The following is a 27,901-nucleotide window of genomic DNA, read 5'->3' as shown; positions in this document are numbered from 1 at the left end:
ATCTGTCCTGGCAAGAAAGACTGCATTTTTGTTTGGTTCAATGGAGTCAAAGTACAAAAACAAAAGTATATCGTGACAAATATGGAGCTGAAATTGGATTCTGAAAATTTTGTGAGCTTAGACCAAAGTGGTGTATAACTGTTGGTGCATCAGACACTCATTCTGTTTGCGTTTGACATCAGAACGTCAAGCTCAAGGCGCAAATGTCAAGAACAGCTACAAAGTGCTTATGGAAAAAAACAGTTTTTGATTTGAATGCCAAAGACTGCATTTTACAACGATGCCAAAACTGTTCTGGTGAGGAAACACCGATAGCTTATTTGGAAGAACCATTCAAGGATTGAATCAACTGAATTCAAGCAGTGGGTCCATAATGATCGTGAAACATTAGAAACAAACATCCAATGCACTAATTTGATTTTATCAGCAAACTTGCAAACAAAATTTGGAAGCTGATAAGTCACCACTGCATTTCAAAACAAAATGAATACTTGAAACCCTTAAAAGCCAGTTTAGAAGAAAGCAAACTGATTGTTCTGATGGATTTTAGGGAAAATTACTCTTTTGTTGTACAAGATGCAGCACAGGGTTTTCACTGGGAAAATTCACAAGCCACTTAACAACTCTTTGTTGTTTACTATATTGCTAAAACTCATGTCATTCATGTCATAAATATGTGCTTCATTTCAGATTGCATGCAACATGACTCAATATCCACTCATGTATTTATTTAAAAGATGGTTGAGTTTTTGGAGACAAGAATAAAAATCACCAGAATCTCCTAGTTTAGTCCGATATATTAGAAGATTGACAAATATTCCAAGAAATCATTTTTTATCTGTTAATATACTTGTATTTATCAGTATCTTTTATTTTTTCTTTAAGTGTTTTGTAAGTTTCTTTTAGGATAGCAATAGAAAGTAATGGTATTGGTAAAGACATGCCTGGAGCTTTTAATTAAAGGTATAGGACACAAGATTGATTGCTCAATTTCTAGCCATCTTTGCAAAGAAATGGGGCTTTATGTGTTAACCATACTGCTCGTGGCGTAGTAAGAGTGAGAAATGCCCGGGGCGGTGGCACCCCCCCCCCTTCCCCACACCTTTTTAACTTCTCCAGCTAGAGAAGCATGCCCACATCAGTGTTGGCTACAATGTCTACAGACCTCTGACTCAATCACAGCAAATTGATAAGGATCTGATTGTGGATATCCAAAAGTTTGGAAGGAAAGAGGAGGTTCTGCTATTAGGAGATTTCAACCTGCCGGATGCGGACTGGAATGTTCCGTCTGCGGAATCGGAAAAAAGTAGGGTGATTGTGGATGCCTTTCAAGAGGCTCTGCTCAGACAAATGTTGACGGAACCCACGAGGGAAAAAGCAATATTGGATCTGGTCCTCACAAATGGAGAGAGTATCTCTAATGTTCGAGTGGGTGCTCACTTGGGAAGTAGCGATCATCAAACGGTTTGGTTTGATATAACGGCTAAAGTGGAGCGCGGCCTCATGATACTTAAAGTCCTAGATTTCAAACGTACAGACTTTAATACAATGGGAAAGTACCTGAAGAAATAGCTGTTAGGATGGGAGGACATAAGAGAAGTGGAAAGACAGTGGTCTAAGCTGAAAGGAGCAATAAAAATGGCTACGGACCTTTATGTGAAGAAAATCAATAAAAACAAGAGAAAAAGGAAGCCGATATGGTTCTCCAAACTAGTGGTGGAGAAAATAAAGGTGAAAGAGTTGGCGTTCGTGAAATATAAAAAAACCCAAGAAGAGGAGTGCAAAAAGGACTACAGGGTGAAACTGAAAGAAGCCAAGAGAGAGATATGTCTGGCGAAAGCACAGGCGGAAGAACAAATGGCTAAAAATGTAAAAAAGGGAGACAAAAATTTTTTCAGATATTATTAGTGAAAGGAGGAAGATGAAAAATGGAATTGCTAAACTAAAAGATGCTGGGAACCGATATGTGGAGAGTGATGAGGAAAAAGCAAATGTGCTAAACAAATACTTCTGTTCTGTGTTCACAAAAGAAAATCCTGGAGAAGGACCGAGATTGTCTGGCAAAGTTACAAGAGAAAATGGAGTGGATTCTGCGCCGTTCACGGAGGAGAGTGTTTATGAACAACTTGAAAAACTGAAGGTGGACAAAGCAATGGGACCAGATGGGATCCATCCCAGGATACTATGGGAGCTCAGAGAGGTTCTGGCGAGTCCTAGTAAAGACTTGTTCAACAAATCTCTGGAGACGGGAGTGATTCCTGGGGATTGGAGGAGAGCGGATGTGGTCCCTATTCACAAAAGTGGTCACAAGGATGAAGCAGGAAACTACAGGCCGGTGAGCCTCACTTCAGTTGTTGGAAAAATAATGGAAGTGTTGCTGAAAGAAAGGATAGTGTACTTCCTTGAATCTAATGGGTTACAGGATCCGAGGCAACATGGCTTTACAAAAGGTAAATCGTGCCAAACGAACCTGATTGAATTTTTTGATTGGGTGACCAGAGAGCTGGATCAAGGACATATGCTAGATGTAATTTACTTAGATTTCAGCAAAGCCTTTGATACAGTTCCTCATAGGAGATTGTTGAACAAACTTGAAGGGCTGAAGTTAGGACCCAAAGTGGTGAACTGGGTCAGAAACTGGCTGTCAGACAGATGCCAGAGGGTGGTGGTTAATGGAAGTCGCTCGGAGGAAGAAAAGGTGAGTAGTGGAGTCCCTCAGGGTTCGGTGCTGGGGCCGATCCTGTTCAATATGTTTGTGAGTGACATTGCTGAAGGGTTAGAAGGAAAAGTGTGCCTTTTTGCAGATGATACCAAGATTTGTAACAGAGTAGACATTGAAGAGGGAGTGGAAAATATGAAAAAGGATCTGCAAAAGTTAGAGGAATGGTCTAATGCCTGGCAACTAAAATTCACTGCAAAGAAATGCAGAGCAATGGATTTGGGGATTAATAATCGGAAGGAACCGTATATGCTGGGAGGTGAGAAGCTGATATGCATGGACGGGGAGAGGGACCTTGGGGTGATAAGTGTCCGAAGATCTAAAGGTGAAAAAACAGTGTGACAAGGCAGTGGCTGCTGCCAGAAGGATGCTGGGCTGTATAAGAGAGGCGTAGCCAGTAGAAGGAAGAAGGTGTTGATGCCCCTGTACAGGTCATTGGTAAGGCCCCACTTGGAGTATTGTGTTCAATTTTGGAGACCGTATCTGGCAAAGGACATAAGAAGACTTGAAGCAGTCCAGAGGAGGGCGACGAAAATGATACGAGGCTTGCGCCAGAAGACGTATGAGGAGAGACTGGAAGCCCTGAATATGTATACCCTAGAGCAGGGGTGTCAAAGTCCCTCCTCGAGGGCCATAATCCAGTCGGGTTTTCAGGATTTCCCCAATGAATATGCATTGAAAGCAGTGCATGCACATAGATCTCATGCATATTCATTGGGGAAATCCTGAAAACCCGACTGGATTCCGGCCCTCGAGGACCGACTTTGACACCTGTGCCCTAGAGGAAAGAAGGGACAGGGGAGATATGATTCAGACGTTCAAATACTTTAAGGGTATTAACGTAGAACAAAATCTTTTCCAGAGAAAGGAAAATGGTAAAGCCAGAGGACATAATTTGAGGTTGAGGGGTGGTAGATTCAAAGGCAATGTTAGGAAGTTCTACTTTACGGAGAGGGTGGTGGATGCTTGGAATGTGCTCCCGAGAAGGGTGGTGGAGAGTAAAACTGTGACTGAGTTCAAAGAAGCGTGGGATGAACACAGAGGATCTAGAATCAGAAAATAATATTAAATATTGAACTAAGGCCAGTACTGGGCAGACTTGCATGGTCTGTGTCTGTATATGGCCGTTTGGTGGAGGATGGGCTGGGGAGGGCTTCAATGGCTGGGAGGGTGTAGATGGGCTAGAGTAGGTTTTGACGGAGATTTCGGCAGTTGGAACCCAAGCACAGTACTGGGTTGAGCTTTGGATTCTTGACCAGAAATAGCTAAGAAAAAAAAATAAAAAAATTTTAATTGAATCAGGTTGGGCAGACTGGATGGACCATTCGGATCTTTATCTACTGTCATCTACTATGTTACCCTTTGACGTCACTTCCTAGGGGTGAGTCCCAGAAATGACATCAAGAGAAAGCGCTGATGCGGGCCGCAACTTTGCGCCAGAGAAGTAAAAATGGTACAGGGGAAGATGAGGGATGCACAGCAAGGGGGGGGGGGGAAGAGGAGGATTAGGGGGGATGCTGTGCCCTCAGCAAGACTGAGCCTGGTGCAGAACACCCCTCCCACTCCCCCTTACTACGCCACTGCATACTGCACCATGGTGTAATAAATAAGATATATGATAGTACAAAAGATCAGGGAGGTTAACTTCCCCATTGATTTGGGATTTTTAAAGCTTTTTTAAGGATATTCATGGTGTTTTATTGTTCTATAAAAAATTAAAAGGGAATAATATTGGGAACATATTCAAAATGTTTAGTATTTTGGGGACTATTGACATTTTTAAACAATCTAATCTTCCCAACCATGACAAATACAGAGGTGCCCAAGAATCACATACTATCTTTTTCCAGAGCATGTCTGTCTCCAGATGTTTCATTATTGAATTTCAAGATACTTAAAGTCTGTGAATGGTTTTGGAAAAAGACCTAAGACAAAAGTACGATTTTGTTCCAGCTTACAGAACTATCAGTGGAACAACGAGGATTTGAATCTTGGCTTTCCTAGTTTAAGACAGTGATTCCCAACCCTGTCCTGGAGGAACACCAGGCCAATCGGGTTTTCAGGCTAGCCCTAATGAATATGCATGAGAGAGATTTGCATATGATGGAAGTGATAGGCATGCAAATTTGCTTCATGCATATTCATTAGGGCTAGCCTGAAAACCCAATTGGCCTGGTGTTCCTCCAGGACAGGGTTGGGAACCACTGGTTTAAGACTCTGATCACTTTCTATTCGACCGTGAAACATGCTTTACCAAACACCCTAGTTCCAGTAGCCCGAAAAACACCACTAAAAATAAAACAGGAGCATAGATAGTACAAGGCAACCTCTGAAACAGAAGCGCCTACCCTGAAGATAAGAGAACCCAGGAACATGCACTAACCCAGGGATAGGGAACTCCGGTCCTCGAGAGCCGTATTCCAGTCGGGTTTTCAGGATTTCCTCAATGAATATGCATGAGATCTATTTGCATGCACTGCTTTCAACGCATATTCATTGGGGGAAATCCTGAAAACCCGACTGGAATAAGGCTCTCGAGGACCGGAGTTCCTTACGCCTGCACTAACCAGACTGTTCGAAACGGCAATAAAACAAACAAAAAAAACCAGAAACAGACTGCACAAAGCACCCACCAAGACTTCAACTTCCCAGCACCCACTTACCTCGCCCCCACGCGCCGCACTCTCTCATCACTTCCTATTCTCAACTCCTCCCCTTTACACCCTCTTTTTTCTTCTTTCTCCTTGAATAAACTTTTAAAACACTTCCGGGGTCATTCAGCCTCTGCTTCAGAGAGACCTGAACCTTCGTCCCAACATGGCGGCGCGCGTCCGCGCGCTCCTTTCCTTTTCCAAGAGGGCGACGGTGCGCTCGCGGCATTATCCTCTCCTTTCCCAAAATGGCGGCAGCGTCTCTCTTTAGCTTTCCCTCCTCCCCGGCCTCTCCAGGCTCGCGGCCGAGCGGGCCCTTTAAGAGTGCGTCTCGCGCCGTCACCGCTCGTAGGTGACATGTCAGGACGTCGACGGAAGTGACGCGGACAGCACACGGGCCCGCGGTGACATTTTTTGGTGGGCGCTAGCTGGAGCGGTTTTCGGACGGTTGGAGGGAGTGGGGGAATCTCCCGCGCGATGTGCGACCGGTTCCAGGCCGGGGCTGAGGGCGCGCCCTGAGGACGCTGGTGAGTGCAGCTCGCCTTCCGCTCTGGAGGTGAAAAAAAAAACCCAACCACCCCCGAGAGATATTTCCAGGGATCGGCCCTTTCGTCTTTTCGAGCCCGGAATTCGATTCCCTTCCTCTTCTTGTCTCTGGGATCGGCTTCTATTCTCCTCTAGGATTAGCTCTCTTGCTTCTCTAGGGGATCGGGCATTTCTTGTTTCTCTCCCTTCCCTGGGGATTAGATCCTTTCCTCTTACTACTCCTTTTCTCCTGGGAATCGGGTTCATCTTTTTCTCTTAAAGGCTGGCTTACCCCCACCCCCGGCTTTATTTTCTCCTTGATCACAGCCTTTCTTTTTCTCTCTCTCTTCTCCTCAATTTTAGTTCTTTTTCCTTTTTTGCTTTAACTGGAGATTTCCGTCCTCTTTAACTGGAGATTTCCAGGCACATTTCCCCCCCCTATTTTCCTCTCCCAAAGATTGGCTGGAAATCTATAGCTCCCGGGCACCATTCCCTTCTTCTCTGACAATTGTTAGCTGTCGTAGCAGTCCCCCCCCCCCCCCCCTCAGTATGAGATTAGTTCTCTGCCGTAACTAGTTTGACGTTTCTCTCTCTTTCCTTCCTTCATCCGGGACTTTGCATTTTCTTTCGGTCTTAATGTCTCAAAATGTGCATACCAACGAACCTCCCTCGTTTTCTCTTTGTGTACAGGGTATAGTGTCCGAGTTCTGCAAGTAAAAATTATTATGTAGCAGTGGAGATCTGCAGATTTGAGCTCTGACAGTACCAGTCCTCTGGTTCAGATCTGTTCAGTTGGCATCCAAAAACTGACAGATTTGAAGGAAGTGTATATGTGCTAGGTCTGGGGGAAGGGATTTGCGTTGGCTGTCAAAAGAATTGGCAAACATAATTTGTTCACTGGTTTATAGTCTTTAGTGGAAAATTCAGAACTGAAGCTAGAAGGACCTATCTGCAAAACAAACAAGTGGGTGATGTGAAAAGATTAATTGCAGTATTTGGCCATTACCATTCTGGAAAGAGGTATTGGAATTGCCCTGGCTTGTTCTGTAAAGGTGCCAACAAGCTGGCAGGAGTTAATAAGAAAGACAGACATTAAACCACAGCATAAAACCTTATCCTTACACAAAACTCGTCTTGTGTGTTTCCTGGTTAGATCGTTTCAACTCCCAAAGAACCCAGTTCATCTAGAAAAAGGAATGAAGGAAATAGAATTTTATGATTCACTGCATTTTATCACAAAAAATCTCAAACAACTCAAGGAAACCTGCTGAAATCTAGCAGCCTTTGGTTTAGGAAGCACTTCTTCATACATGCTCATTTGGTAGGAGATGACTATGGAGCTCTTTTACTAAAGCTTAGTGCTAATCTATGTTTTCTCTCTTAAGTGGAGCGCATGAGCAATCATAGAAACATGATGGCAGATAAAGGCCAAATGGCCCATCTAGTCTACCCATTCACAGTAACTATTCTCTTTCTCTCTCTCAGAGATCCCACATGCCTATCCCAGGCCCTCTTGAATTCAGGCACAGTCTCTGTTTCCACCACCTCTTCCGGGATACTGTTCCATGCATCTACCACTCTTTCCATAAAAAAAGTATTTCCTCAGATTACTCCGGAGCCTATCACCACTTAACTTCATCCTATGCCCTCTCATTGCAAACGAAAGAGACTCGACTCATGCGTATTTGTATATGTAGGTATTTAAACGTCTCTCTCATATCTCCCCTCTCCCACCTTTCCTCCAGATCTTTAAATCTGTCTCCATACGCCTTATCACGAAGACTACTCACCATTTTATTAGTCTTCCTCTGGACCAACTCCATCCTTTTTATATCTTTTTGAAGATGCAGCCTCCAGAATTGTACACAATATTCTAAATGCGGTCTCACCAGAGTCTTATATTTAATTCTTTTTATTAATTTTTCAAATGACATATCAAATATTCACTTGTACAGAAAGTAAGTTAGTAAGGATGAGAACTATATCCAATATAAATCATATACAGTCCAATAAAGAAACTAAATACAAGAAAATCTAACCAACTCAACTCAAGTCCTCAAATGTAGATCCAAGATTTCATTAGAGCGAACAAAGAAATATTATTAAAAGAAAAATAGAATGCAGACAAAACTGAGAGATAGGCAGATATATAATTATGGAGCTGTTGTTTTTTCTCTTTATCCAGTCTAGACGTAGCCAGAAAAGCTGTTAATTGTTGTGGTTCAAAGAAAACATATTTAAATGAACGGTAGTAAATAATACATTTGCAAGGATGTCTCAAAGTAAAAAAGTTGCTCCCAGTGATGTGACTCCAGGTTTCAACAACAAAAATTCTCTACGTCGCTTTTGAGTTTCTCTGGAAAGGTCAGGAAACATTTGTATTTTACAACCAAGGAACTCTTTGTGTCTATTTTTAAAGAAAAGTCTCAATAACCATGTTTTATCAATAGCGAGAGCTACAGTCAAAATCAATGTGGAAGGTACAGCTGTTTCTCTATCTGAAGTTTCTAACAATTCAGAAACATTCAGTAATACTTGATTTGATGCTTTAACTTGCATTTGGGCCCCTTCTTTATTTGGCAAGTAGTATACTTGAGCAAACAGTGGTAGGGTTTCTTCTGACACTTCTAATATTTCTATCAAATATCTCCTAAGCATTTCCCTAGGGATAATCGAAGTCAATCTAGGAAAATTAATTAATCTCAAATTATTATTCCGGGAGTTATTTTCAAGTGTCTCTAATTTTTTTCTTAAATTAATATTGTCTTTAATTAGGGACTCCTGTACTTGTTTGGTCATAGAAATTTCTTGATCAAGTTTTTGAGTCATGGCTTTTGAAACAGTCATATCCGTTGAAAAATCTTTCAGCTCTCTAGAGTGTTGAATCAATTTCCCCTCTATATATTGGAAATTGGGACTAATAGTCTTAGTAAAATTTGTAATCAAGTCCCATAATGAATCTAAAGTCACTTGTGCTGGTTTTTCAAAAATTGGAAAACTTTGCTGAGTAAAGAAATGCTCACCGTCAAAAGAAGAAAAGTTTCCCTGGATAGGTACTGGCTGGGATCTTTCACCTCCGGTAGCTTGTTCTTCCCTGGTTTCTTCTGCAGTTACTCTCTGAACAGAGAGTACTGCCTCCTCAGTCTCCTGTGATGACTCTGCTGTCTCTCAAGGGAGTACTTCCCCCATCTCCGGGGTTTCCTCCACAATAGGTACTGGCTGGGATCTTTCACCTCCGGTAGCTTGTTCTTCCCTGGTTTCTTCTGCAGTTACTCTCTGAACAGAGAGTACTGCCTCCTCAGTCTCCTGTGATGACTCTGCTGTCTCTCAAGGGAGTACTTCCCCCATCTCCGGGGTTTCCTCCACCCCTGGAGAACTGGCTAACTTGGGACACAGAGGTGGAGCTCTCAAGTAGGGGCTTAAGGTGATTTCCAGCCCTGGATAGCCTACCCCGGTCTCGCCCTCTTCCGGTGCTCTCAACGGGTTCACTCCTGACATTGAAGGGACTGCCTCCTCCAGCCGCCGCAAAATCTCATCAATTCTGCTGAAGGAGGGGACTTCGGGGCGCCGCGAGGCGCTAGCTGCGCTCCTTCCCCTTCTCTTCGGCATTTTAAAGTAAGTAAATAGATAGAAAGAAAAAAGAGTTGGAGTGGTCAGAAGCATCTCTCTCAGAGCGTCTGCACCGCGGCCATCTTGGATCACACATTAGTTATACCAGTCTTATAAAAGGGCACCAATACCTCCTTTTTGCTACTGGCCATACCTCTCCCTATGCAACCTAACATCCTTCTAGCTTTCACCGTCACCTTTTTAACCTGTTTGGCCATCTTAAGATCATCATATACAATTACATCCAAGTCCCGCTCTTCCGTCGTGCACATAAGTTCTTCACCCCCTAATCTGTACTGTTCCCTCTGGTTTTTGCAGCCCAAATGCATGACCTTGCATTTCTTAGCATTACATTTTAGCTGCCAAATTTCAGACCATTCTTCAAGCTTCGCCAGGTTTTCTTCATGTTATTCACACCATCCGGCGTGTCTACTCTATTGCAGATTTTGGTATCATCCGCAAAGAGGCAAATCTTACGCGACAACCCTTCAGCAATATCATTTATAAAAATGTTAAAAAGAACAGTCTCAAGATCAGAACCTTGAGGCATGCCACTGGTAACATCCATTTCCTCTGTTGCTTTCCACTCAACCAGTTCCTGACCCAGCCTGTCACTTTGGGACCCATCCCAAGTGCACTCAGTTTACTTATCAGTTGTCTGTGTGGAACAATGTCAAAGGCTTTGCTAATATCTAAATACACCACATGGTCGCTCACATAAATACTTGCAAATAAGGAAAACTGTTGTTTTTTTAGAACTTGTTGCTCACACCCCAAAGAATTGCATGCATGTATCTAGCCAATCCTTAGAGGGAGTATTTCCCCTAATTCTTTTTTGAACTTAGTTAACATTTATGAGAGAAACAATTCTAGGATGAGAGATGCCCTTTTATTTTACCCATTCCTGATAGCAGAGAAGTGGAAGTACCCTGCTGGATTTTATAGTTGATCCATTCTTTTCTTGCTTTGCTATGGCTGATTTATGATGGAGGTGAGTAACATCTTGTGCCTCCCTCCTCTGAACTACTGACAAGGGAGTCTATCTCCACCAAGGATTAGATTTGCAGCTGTGTGGGCTGGTGCTGGTTATCTGAGCCAAAAGAAGACTGTTAACACAGGTCAATAGCACCTAACAATATTTAAAAAAAAAGTTTTAATTGTATTGCTTTTAAAGTGACAAGCAGTCAGAAAGCTTGTCTGGTTCCCTAAATCATGTTTCTCCTTTTCCTAAAACCAGAAGTGTGCGAGAAGTTTGTTCTGATGTGCCTGGCTTAATTTTTGAAGCTCCTACAGCAGCAAGAGAGAAAGGGTAACTGATGCTTTGGTCTGTCTCTCGTATCTCTAGGCACTATTGCTAAGACAGTCTGGATGTGCTCTTGACCTGAAGAAGGGCTGAGATCAGTTCAACGCAGAGTTTTTATAACAAGCTGAGAGTTGGCTCATGTGGAGCTCACAGTCTATATGCTGTTGGTCTATAGATACTCAGATTTTTCTTGGAATGCTTCTCCTGTGTGTTTGCTCAGCAACTACAATCTGAGATAGCTACAATGAGCTCATATCCTGAGAGGCCCCTAGAAGACTGTAGAAATGCCTTTTCTTTAAAAGAGTGGATGATTCAGTACAATCCAGGAGGTCTTCTTAGAATCCTGACAAATACTGAGGTCTCTGAATGGGGGTAAAACTATACAAGAGTTGTTTTTAATCTCTGTTCTCTACCTCCTATCATCTTGCAAGTGATGTTTTTTCTTCTCTGCTCTCCTATGTCTCTAGCAGAGGAAATTCCTTCTGCCTCCCTTTTACTTGGTGGGGAGGGAGGTTCCATCTGTTGACTAGGATGGAGGCTCTGTCGTTCTTGTTAGATCAGTGATTCTAAACCTTTATTCTATTGTGACACACCTGCATATCACACCAAATGCTACAATTCATAGCTAGTCAAAACTTTTGAATCCCCCATCCCTATAATATCATTTTATTACTGCTAATAATACAGGGGAAATAAGAGAAGCAATGATGGTGATTATGAGGAGAGGGAGTGTTGGAGTGGCAGAAAGACTAATTATGGAGATTTCAGACATTCAATTTCTAGGTTATCATCTGTCCAACCTGTTGTGCAAATGATTCTTAAGGAAAGCACAAGTCTGGTGTCAGATTTTTGGTGACACTGGTTGAGAACCACTATGGTAGGTGATCCTCACTTAACAGAGCAAGTTTTAAGAGTCTTTTTGCCTGAGTTTGGCATGTTAATTTTCAGTTCCTTATCATCCCATTAGATCAGTCCAAACAAATAGTATTTCATCTACTTTGTGGCCCTAAAGAAAGAAGGCTCTTCCTGCCCATCTTGGATCTCTTGATAAATCTCCCTCTTTAGCAGCCCTCTTCCTATTTTCTCTTTCTAGGCTTACTCTTCTCTTCTGTGTCCATCTCTCCCTCCCTCCTCTCACTTTAAGCCAGCATTCAGTTCCTACTTCTGTTCCTACCATTCCTTGTGACCTTGGGCAAGTTGTTGTCTTGCACACTAAACAAAAAATCCAATCCAATTAAAACAGAACCATACACTACACAACATCCTCAACAAAGTGGAGAAAAAGCCTCAGATTTAAAGAGCTAAACTCTGTTGAACCTCAAAAGGGGTATACTGCTTAGAATTGTAAGTGGTATATACATTTTTTTAAATAAATAAAACAGGTTGGCTCACTTTCAATCATTGACTGAAAAAACTCCACCAAACTGCAGATTGATTTATACATTCCTGGCAAATACCCAACACTATAAAGCAGGGGTGTCAAATGACTGTCATCGAGGGCCACAATCTAGTCGGTTTTCAGGATTTCCCCAATGAATATGCATGGGATCTATTTGCATGCACTGCTTTCGTTGTATGGTAATAGATCTCATGCGTATTCATTGGGGATATCCTGAAAACCCGACTGGATTGCGGCCCTCGAGGACCGACATTTGACACCCCTTCTATAAAGTATAACATATATAGAAACAGAATATTAAACCCTTCCCCCAGGATCGAAGTCAATTGCTCAGCATTCCAGTAGTAAGGTTCTTGGAATCCAAATGGTTGGTTTTGAAAGCTTAGGGCAAAGCATTAAAAAATAAAAATATCTGCTAGGAGTTGCCACACCTTTATCAAAAGTCACAATAAATCACCACATTGTTATCCAAAATCAAAAAAATGTACTTATCTTTCAAGAGGCACATCCAACTAACAGTAGCTGCTGTTCAAGAATCATGATGGGGCTCCCATTTCGCGGGTCCACCCACTGCGTCAGAGGAAAGAACCCAAAATGCCTTCTTAGTTCTTTACTGGCTGAAATGACCCAAACCATCACACTTTCAGTGTGGAATGCTCAAGTACACATCTTCCCAGCGTCTTGACATCAGAGAGTAAACTATGTATTGCTCGTAGGTTCAAAAAATGCACACGAGTCCAGTCTCATTTGAAAGGAAGCTCTGGAATGAGAGGGCATAGGATGAAGAGGTGAAAGGTTCTGGAGTAATTGAAGGAAATACTTTTTTACAGAAAGGGTAGATGCATGGAACAGTCTCCCAGAAGAGGTGGTAGAGACAGAGATTGTGTCTGAATTCAAGAGGGCCTGGGGTAGGCACGTGGAATCTCATAGAGAAAGGAAGAGATAATGGTTACTGCAGATGGGCAGACTGGATGGGCCATTTGGCCTTTATCTGCCTTCATGTTTCTATGAACACCCCAATATACAAAATGTCAGAAGAGAGGAGAAAAAAAAGAAACACTATATACAGAACACACAACCACTGCCTCATCATATCATTCTTACTTCCCCAACCCCCACACTTGAACCGATGTCGCAGAAATGCCTTCCATTCCATGGCCACATTAAGGCCATAGGGTGACATCATATCTATGTTAAAAATCCATCTTTGTTCATGCTGGTGAAGCAAGCACTTATGTTGCGTCAATGATCAGAAGTGTAGAGCTGTTCTAACACTATACAGCAAAATTCCTCAAAGCCATGATTGAATTGCATACAATGGGTCACCCAGGTTTCCATCAATTTGTGGGCTTAAACACAGTGTCGATGTTCAATCAATCTAATTTTTAACATTCAAGATGTCTGGCCTTTTGATAAAGGTGAGGCAACTCCTAGCGGATATTTTTTTATGTTTTACCCTGTGCTTTCAAAACCAATCGTTTGGATTCCAAGAACCTTGCTATTGGAATGCTGAGCAATTGACTTTGATCCTTGGGGAAGGTTTAACACTCTTGACAGTTTCTATTTTTTATATGTTTCTACATATGTTATACTTTATAGATTATTTGCCAGGAGCGTGTAAGTCAATCTGCAGTTTGGAGTTTTTTCAGCCAATGTTTTAAGGTGAGCTGTCGTGTTTTATGTACTCCTTTTTGGGGTTCAACAGGGTTTAGCTTTTTAAACTTGAAGCTTTTTCTCCACCTTGGTGAGGATGTTGTGTAGTATATGGTTCTCATGCCAAACAAAATATCCAATCTCCTCTAGTTGTAAAGTGCAAGTTATTGCCTCAGGTGCTAGCTTAGATGTAAGCTTTTTTTGAAGGGGACGTATCCTTCATGAATACTGCACAGTATGTGTTATAAAATGTTCACACATGAGAGAAGGTTGTGGTAAGGAGAGTAAAAATGGCAGAAACATACTGAAGAATGACAGTAATGTGAAACGAAGAGAGTTGCAATAGAGGTGTGAAAGAAGGCTTAGAAACTGGAGGAGAGAGAGAAAGGAATGATGAGAGACAAAAGAGCAAAGGATGACAAAACAAATGTACTAGTATGTCTTTTTCCCTCTTTGCCAAATCTGTACAACAAATTTTAATAAACCTTTGAAACTGATTTTTAATTTATAACATTTTATTGAAGGAAATAAGCAAATATAATACAAATAGATTTTAATAAGCTTTAGTGCATAAATGTTTACATCTGCAAAAGTCTCATTACATCATGAAATACTACAGAATTTACCCATAAACTATCATAGGGGACCAGAGGCTTTGGGTATATGAGGTCTGACAATTAAGTTCATGAACTTGCCACCATGCGCTTACATTGGAAGCACTGTACAAATAAGCTTTCATAACCTTGGTATATCATTGTCTTAGCTGTGTTCGTGTTGACATATGGCGGTGTCTTACTGAGTGGCGTTCATTATCATTATTGTATATTTTTGTGTTTCATCTTGAGAATGTTGGAACTTGAATTAGAGCAACGAACAAATAGGTGGACCACATGAGTGATTCCAAGATGGATGCTTGATTGAGCTTCTCCACACCGACCTCCTACAATTCAGGATATTTAACCATATTTTGTAAGCTCTCTTGAACATGACAACTAAATCTACATAAAATGACCATTGCTACACAATGCAATTAGCTATAAAATGCTCAAAAAAGGAGCTAAGTACCCAAGAAAAATCAGCCCTACACCTGACTCACTGGAGAAATCTAATACAATGGCTGAAGATATAAAGGGCCTGTGAGAACTTATACAACAAAATTTAAAAGTAACATTGGATATAAAATCTGAGATTTTGGAAATCGATGCACTACTTTCTGCTACGACCAGCGGCAGCAGAAGACTACTAACCTCCATACGGGGAGCACCACTCAAATAGATGGTATTGGAGCCCACCAGAGATCAGGCGATTCTGGACCTGATACTCACCAATGGAGATAGTGTCACAGAGGTTTCAGTAGGTGATGCGTTGGCCTCCAGCGACCACAACATGGTGTGGTTTCACCTCAGGAAGGGATTCACTAGGTCAAACACATCAACAAAGATCCTTAATTTTAAGGGCACTAACTTCAAGAGCATGGGAGATTTTGTTTATGAGGCGCTGCAAAACCAGGACACAACAAATAGTGTGGAGGTACTGTGGTCAACTCTGAAATCTACCGTACAGGAAGCAACCAACTTCTATATAAAAACCGTGAGTAAATGACGGAGAAATAACAAACCCCAGTGGTTCTCCGCGGAGATCTCGGAACTCGTAAAACAGAAGAAAAGAGCATTTGTATCCTACAAACAATCACAATGACTGGAAGCTAAAGAAGCCTATCTGGTGAAATCTAGAACTGTTAAAACAACAGTCAGAGATGCCAAACTCCGGACAGAAAAAGGAACACAGACGGGATAGTGCGCCTAAGAAAACCCGAAGGTAACTAAGTAGAATCGGACTCCGATAAAGCCGAATTACTAAATGAATACTTCTGCTCAGTCTTTACCTGTGAAGCGCTGGAATCCGATCCACAGCTGCAAACAAGGGAGAGCTCAGAAGATCCGTTCCGGAATTTTGAATTTACCACCAGCAGCATCTACCAAGAACTATCAAGGCTCAAAGTGAACAAAGCCATGGGACCGGATAAACTGCACCCCAGAGTGCTTAGGGAATTGAGAGATGTCCTGGCTGAGCCATTAACTGCGCTCTTCAATCTTTCCCTAAGCACAGGAAAAGTCCCATTGGACTGGAAAACAGCTAACGTCATTCCGCTCCACAAAAAGGGATGCAGGTCAGAGACTGCAAATTACAGACCGGTAAGTCTCACATCAATAGTGTGTAAATTTATGGAAATGTTGATTAAACCCAAATTAGATACGATTCTGAACGACGAGAGGCTGAGGGATCCCCACTAGCATGGATTTACAAAGGGAAGGTCCTGCCAATCCAATCTAATCAGCTTATTTGACTGGTTAAAGAAAAAGCTAGATAAGGGATTAGATTTGTATATAATGGAGGCAGTGTATGCAAATCAAGTTTATACATAATTATTGTGGATATCCTGAAACCTCACTGGTGAGGGGGTAGCCCAGGCCTCAGTTGAGAAACACTGTACTAGCGTAGAGTTTTGGGACAAGCGTAGGTAGAGCCATGATTTACCTATGTACTATATAAGTACTTTTATACGCTAACATCTATGGTTGGTCTAGTCACAATTACTGCTAGTTACTTGTAGTAGTTAATAGACATATAAGTGCCTATGTGCCTGGAAAAAAAAAGTCTGGAAATAGTTGTCTTCCATATTGTCCTTTCCCACTATTCCAGAGCTTGTGGGAATGGTTATGTCTATTGACCAGTAGGTGGTGAAAACACAGAAACGATCTGTAACATAAAGTCTGGAAATAGTTGTCTTCCATATTGTCCTTTCCCACTATTCCAGAGCTTGTGGGAATGGTTATGTCTATTGACCAGTAGGTGGTGAAAACACAGAAACGATCTGTAACATATAATCCCTGTGAGGTCCCACAGCCCCTTCCAGTCTGTGGATGGACATATTTTGAAGTCTCAGCTTCTGGTCCAGTCGATCTGCTGGCTTCCATTAGAGCAAGGTGGCTGCTTGCCTAATTAGGGATTTAGATTTGGAGGTGTTCAGATCCCTGGCTCCTGCAGCTTGAAGCCATCCACCAACATCAGTTTCTTGTTGAGGAGCCAGACTCAACAGCTTAAAAAATAAATTACAAAGTGTTGTGGCTGAAACAGCAGGAACAGCTCATTTCAATTGGGCACTGTGAGAAGAAACTTGCTTGAAATGAGTAAAGTGAGGAGACAATGGGAAGAACAGTCAGCAGGAGCAAGTCTGATGTGTTCCCTTTATTCTGTGCAGCTGGTGAACTGACAGCTATTAGCCGGGGTGGGGGGGATGGGTGTCTTTTGCTTAACCTGCCCTTTGCACTGACTCATGAGTTCCATATGCACCACTGGTCTATTTATGGTGGCACCTCGGGGTCTGTGAAGAGGGGCTTCTGGTGTGGAGCCTGCCATGAGTTTTTAGGATGCTGTGTCACTTGTAAGCTAGGAAGACATGCTGGATAATGATGGTGAAGATCCTTTCTTGGCATGAAGTTCGGGCTACCCAGATGCATTTGCTGATTCTCTTCAGCATACGAGTAGAGTAGGAGCCATATTTCAGGAGTGGTGGGGTGGATGATGATGAAGTAAAAATTGCCAAGGTTTCCCAACTCGACTGCTTACATGAATCTTGAGGCTCTCGCAGTTAACATAAAGCCTGGTCTAAACCAGCAGAGGAGGAAGAAGTAACCCGATGTGCAGTGATTCCCGTCCTCCTCCTCCTCCTGTTGCATGAGGTCTGTGAAAATTGAGGGAAAGAGACTTAATGCCGTCACTGAGCACTTATGTGGGGTGGAGGAATTCTGCGCTGTGAAGTTCTGTAGAAGTCTGCCATGAATACCGAATTCATGAGTGAGATTTGAATGCACTGCCTCTACTGCATACAGATTTCTCATATGAATATTCATTGTGGATATCCTGAACACCTATCTGGCTGAGGAACCACTGCCAGAGTCTTAACAACTTACTAAGGCATGAAGCATTTAAATGCTTTTCTGATCGAAGTAAGGCTAAAGAAATCTTTGATGTCTGAGATCTATTTGGTTTATATCTCTCTCATTCTAAACATATGTTTGAAATCTAAACATCTGTTTGAAATCTATTACAGTGATGTGAAAAAGTTCACCCCCTCCAATTTTCCCTATTATTACATATATAATCACAGTGACTAGTTTCTGATCTTTAAATAAATATAATACTATATTAGACAAAGGGATCTTGTACTACTACTACTACTACTATTTATCACTTATATAGCTCTGAAAGGCGTACACAGTGCTGTACATTTTGTCATTTAATAGACTGTGCCTGCTCAGAATAGTTAACAATCTAAATTGGACAGACAGACATGACATATATGGGGTTAAGGATGCAGAACCCAAGGTGAGAGGAGTTAGGCGCTGAAAGCAGTCTCAAAGAGGTGGGCTTTTAAATGTGAAAGATTTATTTATCTTGAAAAGAGACAGAGCCTGCCGTAGGGTTTCAATCAGCTTATTCCAAGCATACGGCATAGCAAGGTAGAAGGGATGGAGTCTGGAGTTGGCAGAAGAAGAGAAGGGCACAGACAGGAAGGATTTACTGGTTGAACGGAGCTCGTGGAGGAAGAACATTGGGGGAGATGAGTGAAGAGAGATAGTGAGCGGCAGCCAAGTGAGTGCACTTGTAAGTTAGTAAGAGGAGTTTGAATTGTATTCGGAAATGGATGGGAAGCCAATGAAGTGACTTTAAGAAAGGAGTAACGTAAGTATAGTGGCTCTCATGGATTATGAGTTATGCATCTAATTTCTGGATGGATTGGAGGGAAGCAAGATGGCTAAGCAGAAGGCCTGAGAGTAGCAAGTTGTAGTAGTCTCAGTGGGAGGTGATGAGGACGTGGATAAGAGTTTTGCTAGTGTGCTCAGAGAGGAAGGGTTGGATTTTGGTAATATAGAGGAAGAACAGCAGGTTTTAGTGATATGTTGTGTCTGGGCAGTGAAGGTGAGAGTGAAATCAAATTGGATCCGGAGGAGCAGGTTGTGGGTTTGGAGAATGAGAGAAGATGTACGGTTTCCTCAGTGATTATGGAGAAGGAGGAAAGAGTGGCAGGTGTTGAGGGGAGGTTAGCAGAAGGGACAGGTGAATCTTCAGGATCTTATTGTAGAAGAACTCTGCCATAGTTTGGGGAGAAATTGAAGTGGGGATAAAAGGTAAGGGAGTTTAGTGTGATAAAGAGATGGTGAGGGTTGGAGCTAAGAGATGTGGTTAAGTGGGTATAGTATTCTTTGTCCAGCAAGAGGGCAGACTGGAGTGATGTCAGCATGAATTTGAAGTGTATGAAGTCAGCGTGCACACGAGATTTCAGCCAGAGATATTCGGTAGAACGGGCACATGTGCATAGGTAATGGATGTGGGGGGTCAGCCATGGTTTGGCTTGCTTAATAACGTGAAATTGGAGGAGCAAAGGTATCTAGAGAAGAGAATGGTATTATTGGAGAGGACAGCTTCATTGACAGTCGTTGTGTGATATCTAGAAGCCCTAACATATAAAATCTTAGATCCTCAAGCTACACATGAAAAAGGACACCAACTGGACATCGTAGCATACATGTCCCAACAGACCACACATCCAGAAATTCAAACGGAAAATGGAACCGCTCCCTTTGGTCTGATCACTACACCTACTTCTTCGAAATCAATTGGTCCAGCAACAAATATACTCCGACTACTCAACAGACTACCTTCCTTTCACGCAAACATATAAATCCCACAGTATTCTGGTCAAAAACAGATTCCATAATACAACACTACACACCTAAAGACTTCATTTCTAAATGGAACCTGCTAAGTAAGACCACCCTCAATGAACTAGCCCCAGAAAAACTTAAAACCCAAATCCTCTGAAAATCAGACAAGTGGTTTGACAACGAACTACTCCAACTCAAAAGACAATGTAGACATCTGGAAAGAAAATGGAGAAAAAGAGACCAAGATTCCATAAAAACAGCATGGATAACAACAAACCGAAAGTACAAACAAAAACTGAAAGAAAAAAGAAGGACATACTACTCGAAACAAATTGGAGATGGACCTCAAGACTCAAAAAAATTATTCCAGCTACTAAAAGACCTCACAAACACAACACCTTACATAGAGAACAACAATTCGCCTCCACCTACAGCCACCCTCCTAACTTCCTGCTTCAAAAACAAAATCGCAATTATCAGAGCTTCTTTCAACGGAACACCCTCACACATAAGAGTCATCATTTCCACCAATAGATAAAGAATCAGTCGCAGCAGATAGAATCTGGTCTCATTTCTCACCTATAGATTGGACAGACTTCAACAATCTTTATAATAAATATAGCCATGCAGCCTGTGACCTCAACCATTGCCCCACATACCTACTGAAAACATCAAGCACATTATTCTGCTCCCTGCTTCTACAATGGATATACTCTTCACTACTAGAGGGTTATTTCCCACCAGAACTCAGTGAAATCATAATAACTCCGATATTAAAGGACCCTAAAGGAGCAACAGACCAACCATCCAATTACAGACCCATTGCCTCAATCCCATTGTACATTAAACTGATGGAAGGTCTCGTAGCCAAAATTCTAGCCTCTTTTCTAGAGAATCACAACGTACTCCACCCCACACAATCAGGGTTCTGAGCCAAATACAGCACCAAAACACTTCTAGGAACACTAATGGACACTGCAAGACAACACCTCAGTACAGGCAAAAAAATACTGCTGATACAATTAGACCTTTCTGCAGCCTTTGACTTGGTCGACCACGACATGCTTCTACAAACTCTCGACTCAATAGGAATCTCTGACAAAGTACTTGCATGGTTTAAAGGATTCCTACAATCAAGAACTTACACAGTCAAAACAATGCAAGAAAAATCAGAACCTTGGTCCAACCCCTGCGGAGTTCCCCAAGGATCACCCCTATCACCTACTCTATTTAATATATATATAGCTTCCCTCAGCTACTACCTGGATAATCTTGGCATAATTTCATACAGCTACGCAGATGACATCACTATTCTTCTACCCTTCAACCAACCAGAATCCTTCATAGCAAACACAATACACAGTACCCTCGAATCAGTGGCTATATGGATGACAGAGCACAAATTAAAACTTAACCCTGACAAAACAAATTTCATTCTACTTGAAAATGACAAAACTCCAACGTTAACTAATCTTGTAATAAATTCATTTTCATACCCAATACAACCTACTTTAAAATTGCTTGGAATCACGATTGACAGAAGCTGTAACATGCAACTTCAAATTAACAAAATAATAAAGACATCGTTCATGACCATGAGAAATCTGAGAAAAATCCGATCATTCTTCGAAAAGAAGCAATTCCTACTACTGGTACAATCTCTAATCCTTGGGATGCTGGACTACTGCAACATACTATACCTACCATGTCCCGCGATCATAATGAAGCAATTGCAGACGGTGTAGAATACAGCCCTGAGACTTGTCTATTCACTAAAAAACTATGACCATATCACAGAGGCATACCATGACTCGCATTGGCTTCCAATAGAAGCGAGAGTGAACTTCAAATTCTACTGCTTACTTTACAAGGCTATCAACGGAGAAAGCCTAACTTACTGGAATAACAGACTAAATCAATCCTCCTCAATCAGACACAGAAGAACACATTCACTATTCTATTACCCACCATCCAAAAATGTCAAACAAAAAAAACTTTATGACAACCTAATAGCCTCCAAAGCAGCTAAGTTGGACAAACAACTCACCACTCTGTTATCTTCATCCACAGATTACAAAACCTTCAAGAAAGAAATTAAAACCATACTCTTCAAAAAACACGTTAAACCTATCCAGCACAACAATCCTAACCCAACATCCAACACTCTATAAACCCTTAGTACTCTCTAATTTTTCTAGTTACCAAACCTTATCTAAAACCCATAATTCTCCCTTAAAATTTTATCTCATCGTTTAATCTATTACTTCAAAGTTGAAATGTAATTCTTGTTTTAGTTTGAATGTAATCCGCCTTGAACCGCAAGGTAATGGCGGAATAGAAATCACTAATGTAATGTAATGTAATATCTAATCGAATCTTCCATTTGTGAGTCACAACATACCTATACAAATCAAAGAAGGAGGAGAAGAGGACATGGAGAGATAAGAGGAGGGACTTAGATGTAGGAGATGCTATAAAGAAACTAAGATAGTGTCAAAAAGGTGAGTCTTCAGGTTTTTTCTGAATCTAGTGTAGTTTGTCTCTTTCCTGATAGCATCTGGTCGGTCATTCCAGATTTTTAAACCCAGATAAGTTAGCATAGAGTGGAAAATTCGTTTGTAGTGGAGGTATTTTGTGGATGGTAAGTTTAGTTGGACTCTTAAGGATTCTTTTTTATGTTATCCAAACATTAGAGAATAATTGGATGAGAGGGGCTGCTGATCTTCCGTATAGGATCTGGTGTAGGATACATGATGATTTGAAGATTATTCAGGATGATATTGGGTGCCAATGTAGTTGCCTGATATGGTAGTTGAGAGGGATGAGAGAGTAATGGAGAGGGCTCCAGGTCAATAGCCTGAAAGTTCCTGAATGTGACAATGGTGATTTTTCCAGAGTTCTGAAGGGGAGGGGTGATGAATAGTGAACATCAACAGGTGATGGTCAGAGAGGGGAAGGGTGGTATTGCAGAATTTGGTGGTTGAGCAATTGGAGGAAAGAATTAGGTCCAGGCAGAATCCTTTCTGTTATGTAGGGGTGGTAGAGCACAATTGGAGACTGAATGAGTAGACACCCTAGATCAGTGGTCTCAAACCCGCAGCCCGGGGGCCACATGCGGCCCACCAGGTACTATTTTGAGGCCCTCGGTATGTTATCACTGTTGTTCTGGAACGTTGCCCACCTCACTGCTGTAACCTCACGCGAACGCCTTCCTGCATCTTTCTGCATGTTGCACTTCTTTCAGCTGTGTATAGCTGAAATTATCAGAAGCAATTAAGGAAAGATTTATAAATACGTTTTACCTCATGCAAAGTTGTCATTTCTTTAATAAGACATTAACTATTTTTTCTGTGGCCCTCCAAGTACCTACAAATTACATTACATTACATTACATTACATTAGGGATTTCTATTCCGCCATTACCTTGCGGTTCAAGGCGGATTACAAAAGGTTAATTTAAAAAAGACAGAATTACAATGATTAGCTAGAGAGGTAAGTTGTAGATCTTAAGAGCATTTAGAGGTCGTGTTGTTATTGCTGTTTCAGGAATTTCTTGAAAAGTGTGGTTTTTATTTCTTTTCTGAACGTCCTATAGTCTGGGGTGGTCATCAGAAGGTTGGAGATCTGGTTGTCCAGTCTTGCGGCTTGAGTGGCTAGGAGGCCGTCGTGTAGTTTTGTTCTTTTTACTTCTTTGATTGGGGGGGGTATGAATGGGGAGTGCGTTTTTCTGTGTCTGGTACTGGGTGCTTGGATGAGGCGATTGTTCAGGTATGATGGGCTGTCTCCGTGTAGGGTTTTAAATAATATGCAGTAGAATTTGAATTGGATTCTTTCTTGGATTGGGAGCCAGTGTGAGTTGATGTAAGCTTCAGTGATGTGGTCATGTTTTTTCAATGAGTAGATGAGTCTCAAAGCTGTATTTTGGATTGTTTGGAGTTGTCTTATCGTGGTTGCAGGACATGGAAGGAAGAGTATGTTACAGTAGTCCAATATACCTAGTATTAGGGATTGTACTATAAGTTGGAATTGTGTTCTTTCAAAGAATTTTCGGACTTGTCTCAGGTTTCTCATGATTGCGAATGATTTTTGAATTGTTTTATTTATTTGCGGTTGCATTGTGCAGCATCTGTCTATGGTCATGCCTAGTAGTTTTATGGTGGTTTGGATGGGATATTTGGTTGCGTTTATGTCTAGGATGGTTGTGGTTTGGATCTTGTCATTTTCTAGGAGGATGAATTTGGTTTTGTCTTGGTTGAGTTTAAGTTTGTGATTTTCCATCCAGGTTGTGACTGCTTCAAGTGTTTGGTGAAGTTTGTCTGTCATGGTAGGTTTAGAATGATCGTATGGGACGAGGATGGTGATGTCATCCGCATAACTATAGGAGGTTATGCCTAGATTATCCAGATGCGTTCCTAGAGAAGCAGTGTAGAGATTGAAGAGGGTGGGGGATAGTGGAGATCCTTGTGGTACGCCGCAGGGGTTTGACCAGGATTCTGACTTTTCTTTGTTTGATTTTACACTGTAGGTTCTGAGTTTTAGGAATCCTTCAAACCAGGAGTATACTTTGTCTGAGATGCCTATTGCATCTAAGATCTGTAGAAGGATGTTGTGGTCTACTAGGTCGAATGCCGCCGATAGGTCCAGTTGTATGAGTAGCATTTTTTTCCCTGTACTAAGTTGTTGTCTGACGGTATCCATAAGGGAGCCTAGTAGTGTCTCTGTGCTGAAGTTTGTTCTGAAGCCTGATTGCATGGGGTGGAGTAGGTTATGGTCCTCTATGTAATTGGTGAGGAGTTTGGCTACTAGGCCTTCTATAATTTTGACATATAGCGGAATTGAGGCTATAGGTCTAAAGTTAGATGGGAGGTTTTGTGGTGCTTTTGGGTCTTTTTGGATTGGGGTGATGACAATTTCGCTGAGGTCAGCAGGGAATGTGCCTTCTGTGAGCGTGAATTGGATCCATTGTAGAGTTATGGTGCGGAATTTTACACTAGGGGTGGTAAGGAGATATGAGGGGCAATGGTTGAGGTCACAGGAGGCATGGCTGTATTTTTTGTAGAATTTGTTGAATTCTGACCATTGTATGTTAGGGAATTGAGTCCAGATTCTGTCTGCTGCGATTGCCTCTTTTCCTGTAGGGTGGATTGTGATTGGTTTTTGATGGGATGGGTTAAGGATGAGTGTGGTTCTGGTGTTGGTGATTTTGTTCTTGAAGTGTTCTGCTAAGAGGGTGGGTGATGGTGGAGGTGTATTCGTGGTGGTAGTGTATGGTTTGGTGTCTGTTAATTCTTTCAGGATTTGGAATATTTTTTTGGAATCTTGGGTTTCCGTGCCTATGAGATTAGTATAGTAGCTTTTCCTCTTATCTTTTAGTAGATTTTTGTATTGTTTGTTGATTTTTTTCCAGTCGGTTTTTGTTTGATCTTGGTTCTTTTTTCTCCATTTTCTTTCTAATCTTCTACACTGTCTTTTGAGTTGGAGTAATTCATTATCAAACCATTGGTCTGATTTCCTGCTGGTTCTGGTTTTGGTTTGTAGGGGTGCCAGATCATCAAGGATGTTGGTGGATACATTTTTCCAGTGGGAGATGAAGTTTTTTGGGTCGCAGTCTTGGATAGTTTCGTCTATATTTGACCAGAAAATGGTTGGGTCGATATGTTTGCGTGAGGTATATGTGGTTTTTTTTGATTGAGGTGTGTGTTTGGTTTTGGTCCAATTGATGTTGAAGTTATAAGTGTAGTGGTCTGACCATAGGGATGGGGACCATGTTCCGTTAGGAGTTTGGATTGCTGGATTGGATGGTTGGTGAGACATGAATGCAGCAATGTCCAGTTGATGACCTTTTTCATGAGTGGTTTGTGGGTTTAGGATCTGGAAGGATAAGGCATTGAGGAAGGATAGACAGTTATTTGCTGGTGTGGAGGTTGTGTCTTCTAGGTGTAGGTTTAGGTCTCCTAGGATGAGGTTATATTCAGCTGTTAGTGAGTTTAGGTAGATGAAGTTTTCAAATTCAGGTCTCACTGTGGTCCAGTTTCCTGGTGTTATGTAGCAAAGCAAGCAGTTTAGAGAGTTTTTTAGTGTTGGGTTTGTGAGTTGACACGCTAGGAAATCCATTTGTGGAGTGGATGTTTTCTCAAGAATGTTTAGAGTTATGGAGTTCTTGAATATTATTGCTAGTCCTCCTCCTCTTTTTTTCTCTCTGCAGGTTACTGTTATTTTGTATCCTGGCGGGCATACTTCTTTTATTCTAGGGTCTGTGTCTGAGGTTAACCAGGTTTCAGTGAGGAATAGGCAGTCAAGTTTTTCTGTTTTTATCCAATTTTTTATGTTTTCTGTTTTGGGTCCTAGAGATCTGATGTTAACATAGGCACAAGTAAGGGAGGTCGTGTTGGTCTGGGGAATGTAAGTTGTTTCCGGGTATATGAGTGTTGTGGGAGTTGGATGAGTTTTTGTTTTCGGAGGTGTTGATCTTCTTCTCCAGATAACATTGATGGGGTGTTGAGTGCTGGTGTGGTGGTTCGGGTTTCTTGATGTGAGTATTCTTCTGTTGGGAATTTGGAAGTTGGTTGTACTGGCGGTTGAGGTTGTGGTGGGTAAGTTGTTTGCTGTTGTTTTCCAGCTAGAGATGAGGAGGATTATCAGGAGGGTGGCTAGTTTGTGTGTATGCAGGGAGAGCTTCATGTTTGATGTCTGGTTCAGAGTGTTCGGAGTGTTAGGTAGAGGGAATGGTTCTCTCTTAGAGTCCTGGTTGGAGGGGGGGGAGGAGCGGGGATCTTTCGCTCCTTACCTTATAATGGAAGTCGGCAGGAGGTCTGGTGGAGTGGTCTCTGGGGCTTTGGTGTTCCCGTTTCCAAGGTCCGCTGGTGCTCCTCTCAGGTGCTCCTCTCAGGTGCTCCTCTCAGGTGCTCCACGAAGGCGCTCACTAAGGCGCAGGCGCCTTTGTCGTGCGCCTTCGTCGGCACGCCGAGCAGCGGCGCGCTGTTGTCGCTGTGTCTTTTTATGTAAGTTGTCCTCCTGCGGGATCGGGGGGGCGGAGCAGGGCTCCCTCGCCGGCCCGGTCGTGCTGGAAAATGGCGAGTGCTGGCGCTGTGTCTTTTTATGTAAGTTGTCCTCCTGCGGGATCGGGGGGGCGGAGCAGGGCTCCCACGCCGGCCCGGTCGTGCTGGAAAATGGCGAGTGCTGGCGCTGTGTCTTTTTATGTAAGTTGTCCTCCTGCGGGATCGGGGGGGCGGAGCAGGGCTCCCACGCCGGCCCGGTCGTGCTGGAAAATGGCGAGTGCTGGCGCTGTGTCTTTTTATGTAAGTTGTCCTCCTGCGGGATCGGGGGGCGGAGCAGGGCTCCCACGCCGGCCCGGTCGTGCTGGAAAATGGCGAGTGCTGTCGTTGTGTCTTTTTATGTAAGTTGTCCTCCTGCGGGATCGGGGGGGTGGAGCAGGGCTCCCACGCCGGCCCGGTCGTGCTGGCAAATGGCGAGTGCTGGCGCTGTGTCTTTTTATGTAAGTTGTCCTCCTGCGGGATCGGGGGGGCGGAGCAGGGCTCCCACGCCGGCCCGGTCGTGCTGGAAAATGGCAGGGGCAGCCGGGTTGAGAGTTGAGGAGCAGTACCCGAAGGCAGAGGGCTGCTCCCGAAGAAATCAGTTGAATTTGGCAGGGGCTTCGGGAGGCGGAGCTGGACTCCCACGCGGCCCGAAGTACCTTCCTGCGGCAGGAGAAGCAGTTTTTTCGTTGGGGCAGCTCCCGGTTTCAGTGGGGCTGCCCTGAAGAGAAAAGCTGTGTGTGCTGTTCTGCAGGGGGCTTCGGGAGGCGGAGCTGGACTCCCACGCGGCCCGAAGTACCTTCCTGCGGCAGGAGAAGCAGTTTTTTTCGTTGGGGCAGCTCCCGGTTTCAGTGGGGCTGCCCTGAAGAGAAAATCTGTGTGTGCTGTTCTGCAGGGGGCTTCGGGAGGCGGAGCTGGACTCCCACGCGGCCCGAAGTACCTTCCTGCGGCAGGAGAAGCAGTTTTTTCGTTGGGGCAGCTCCCGGTTTCAGTGGGGCTGCCCTGAAGAGAAAATCCAAAATGTGACCCTGCACAGGGTTTGAGTTTGAGACCACTGCCTAGATAGTGTAAATAACATGAAGGAAAGATCTAGCGAAGCTTGAAGAATGGTCTGAAATTTGACAGCTAAAATTTAATGCTAAGAAATTCAAGTGAGCCTGCTGGAACAGATAGGGAAAATGCGTGAAGTACCTGTATGTAAACCGCTTTCAGTTTTATTGTATAAGTACAAAAAGGTGGTATACAAGCCCAATCCCTTTCCTCTCTTCTCTCCCACTCC

At 42.7% G+C, this 27,901-nt stretch overlaps 2 protein-coding genes across 6 annotated transcripts in view; one reads left to right on the top strand and one right to left on the bottom strand.

The window, feature by feature from the left end:
• FDX2 (ferredoxin 2) overlaps nucleotides 1-5,540 on the bottom strand; it is a 37,174-nt gene extending 31,634 nt beyond the window's left edge. The window contains exon 1 of one of the 2 annotated variants that reach the window (XM_033935075.1): nucleotides 5,383-5,540. Coding sequence is in view for 1 of the 2 variants with exons in the window: in XM_033935081.1 (XP_033790972.1) it covers nucleotides 5,383-5,410 (28 nt within the window). In the remaining variant the exon portion in view is untranslated. The remainder of the gene's footprint in view (nucleotides 1-5,382) is intronic. The other variant, XM_033935081.1, reaches the window with a different exon arrangement.
• A 225-nt stretch (nucleotides 5,541-5,765) lies between these two features.
• The window catches only part of C1H18orf25 (chromosome 1 C18orf25 homolog), a 152,920-nt gene continuing 130,784 nt past the window's right edge, over nucleotides 5,766-27,901 (top strand). For 3 of the 4 annotated variants that reach the window (XM_033935061.1, XM_033935032.1, XM_033935052.1), the window contains exon 1: nucleotides 5,766-5,897. The gene's annotated coding sequence lies outside the window, so the exon portion shown is untranslated. The remainder of the gene's footprint in view (nucleotides 5,898-27,901) is intronic. The other variant, XM_033935041.1, reaches the window with a different exon arrangement.

This window comes from Geotrypetes seraphini, chromosome 1, assembly GCF_902459505.1.
Source record: "Geotrypetes seraphini chromosome 1, aGeoSer1.1, whole genome shotgun sequence".
In the NCBI taxonomy this organism is placed as follows: Eukaryota; Metazoa; Chordata; class Amphibia; order Gymnophiona; family Dermophiidae; genus Geotrypetes; species Geotrypetes seraphini.
This window is presented reverse-complemented; position numbering and strand designations above follow the sequence as displayed.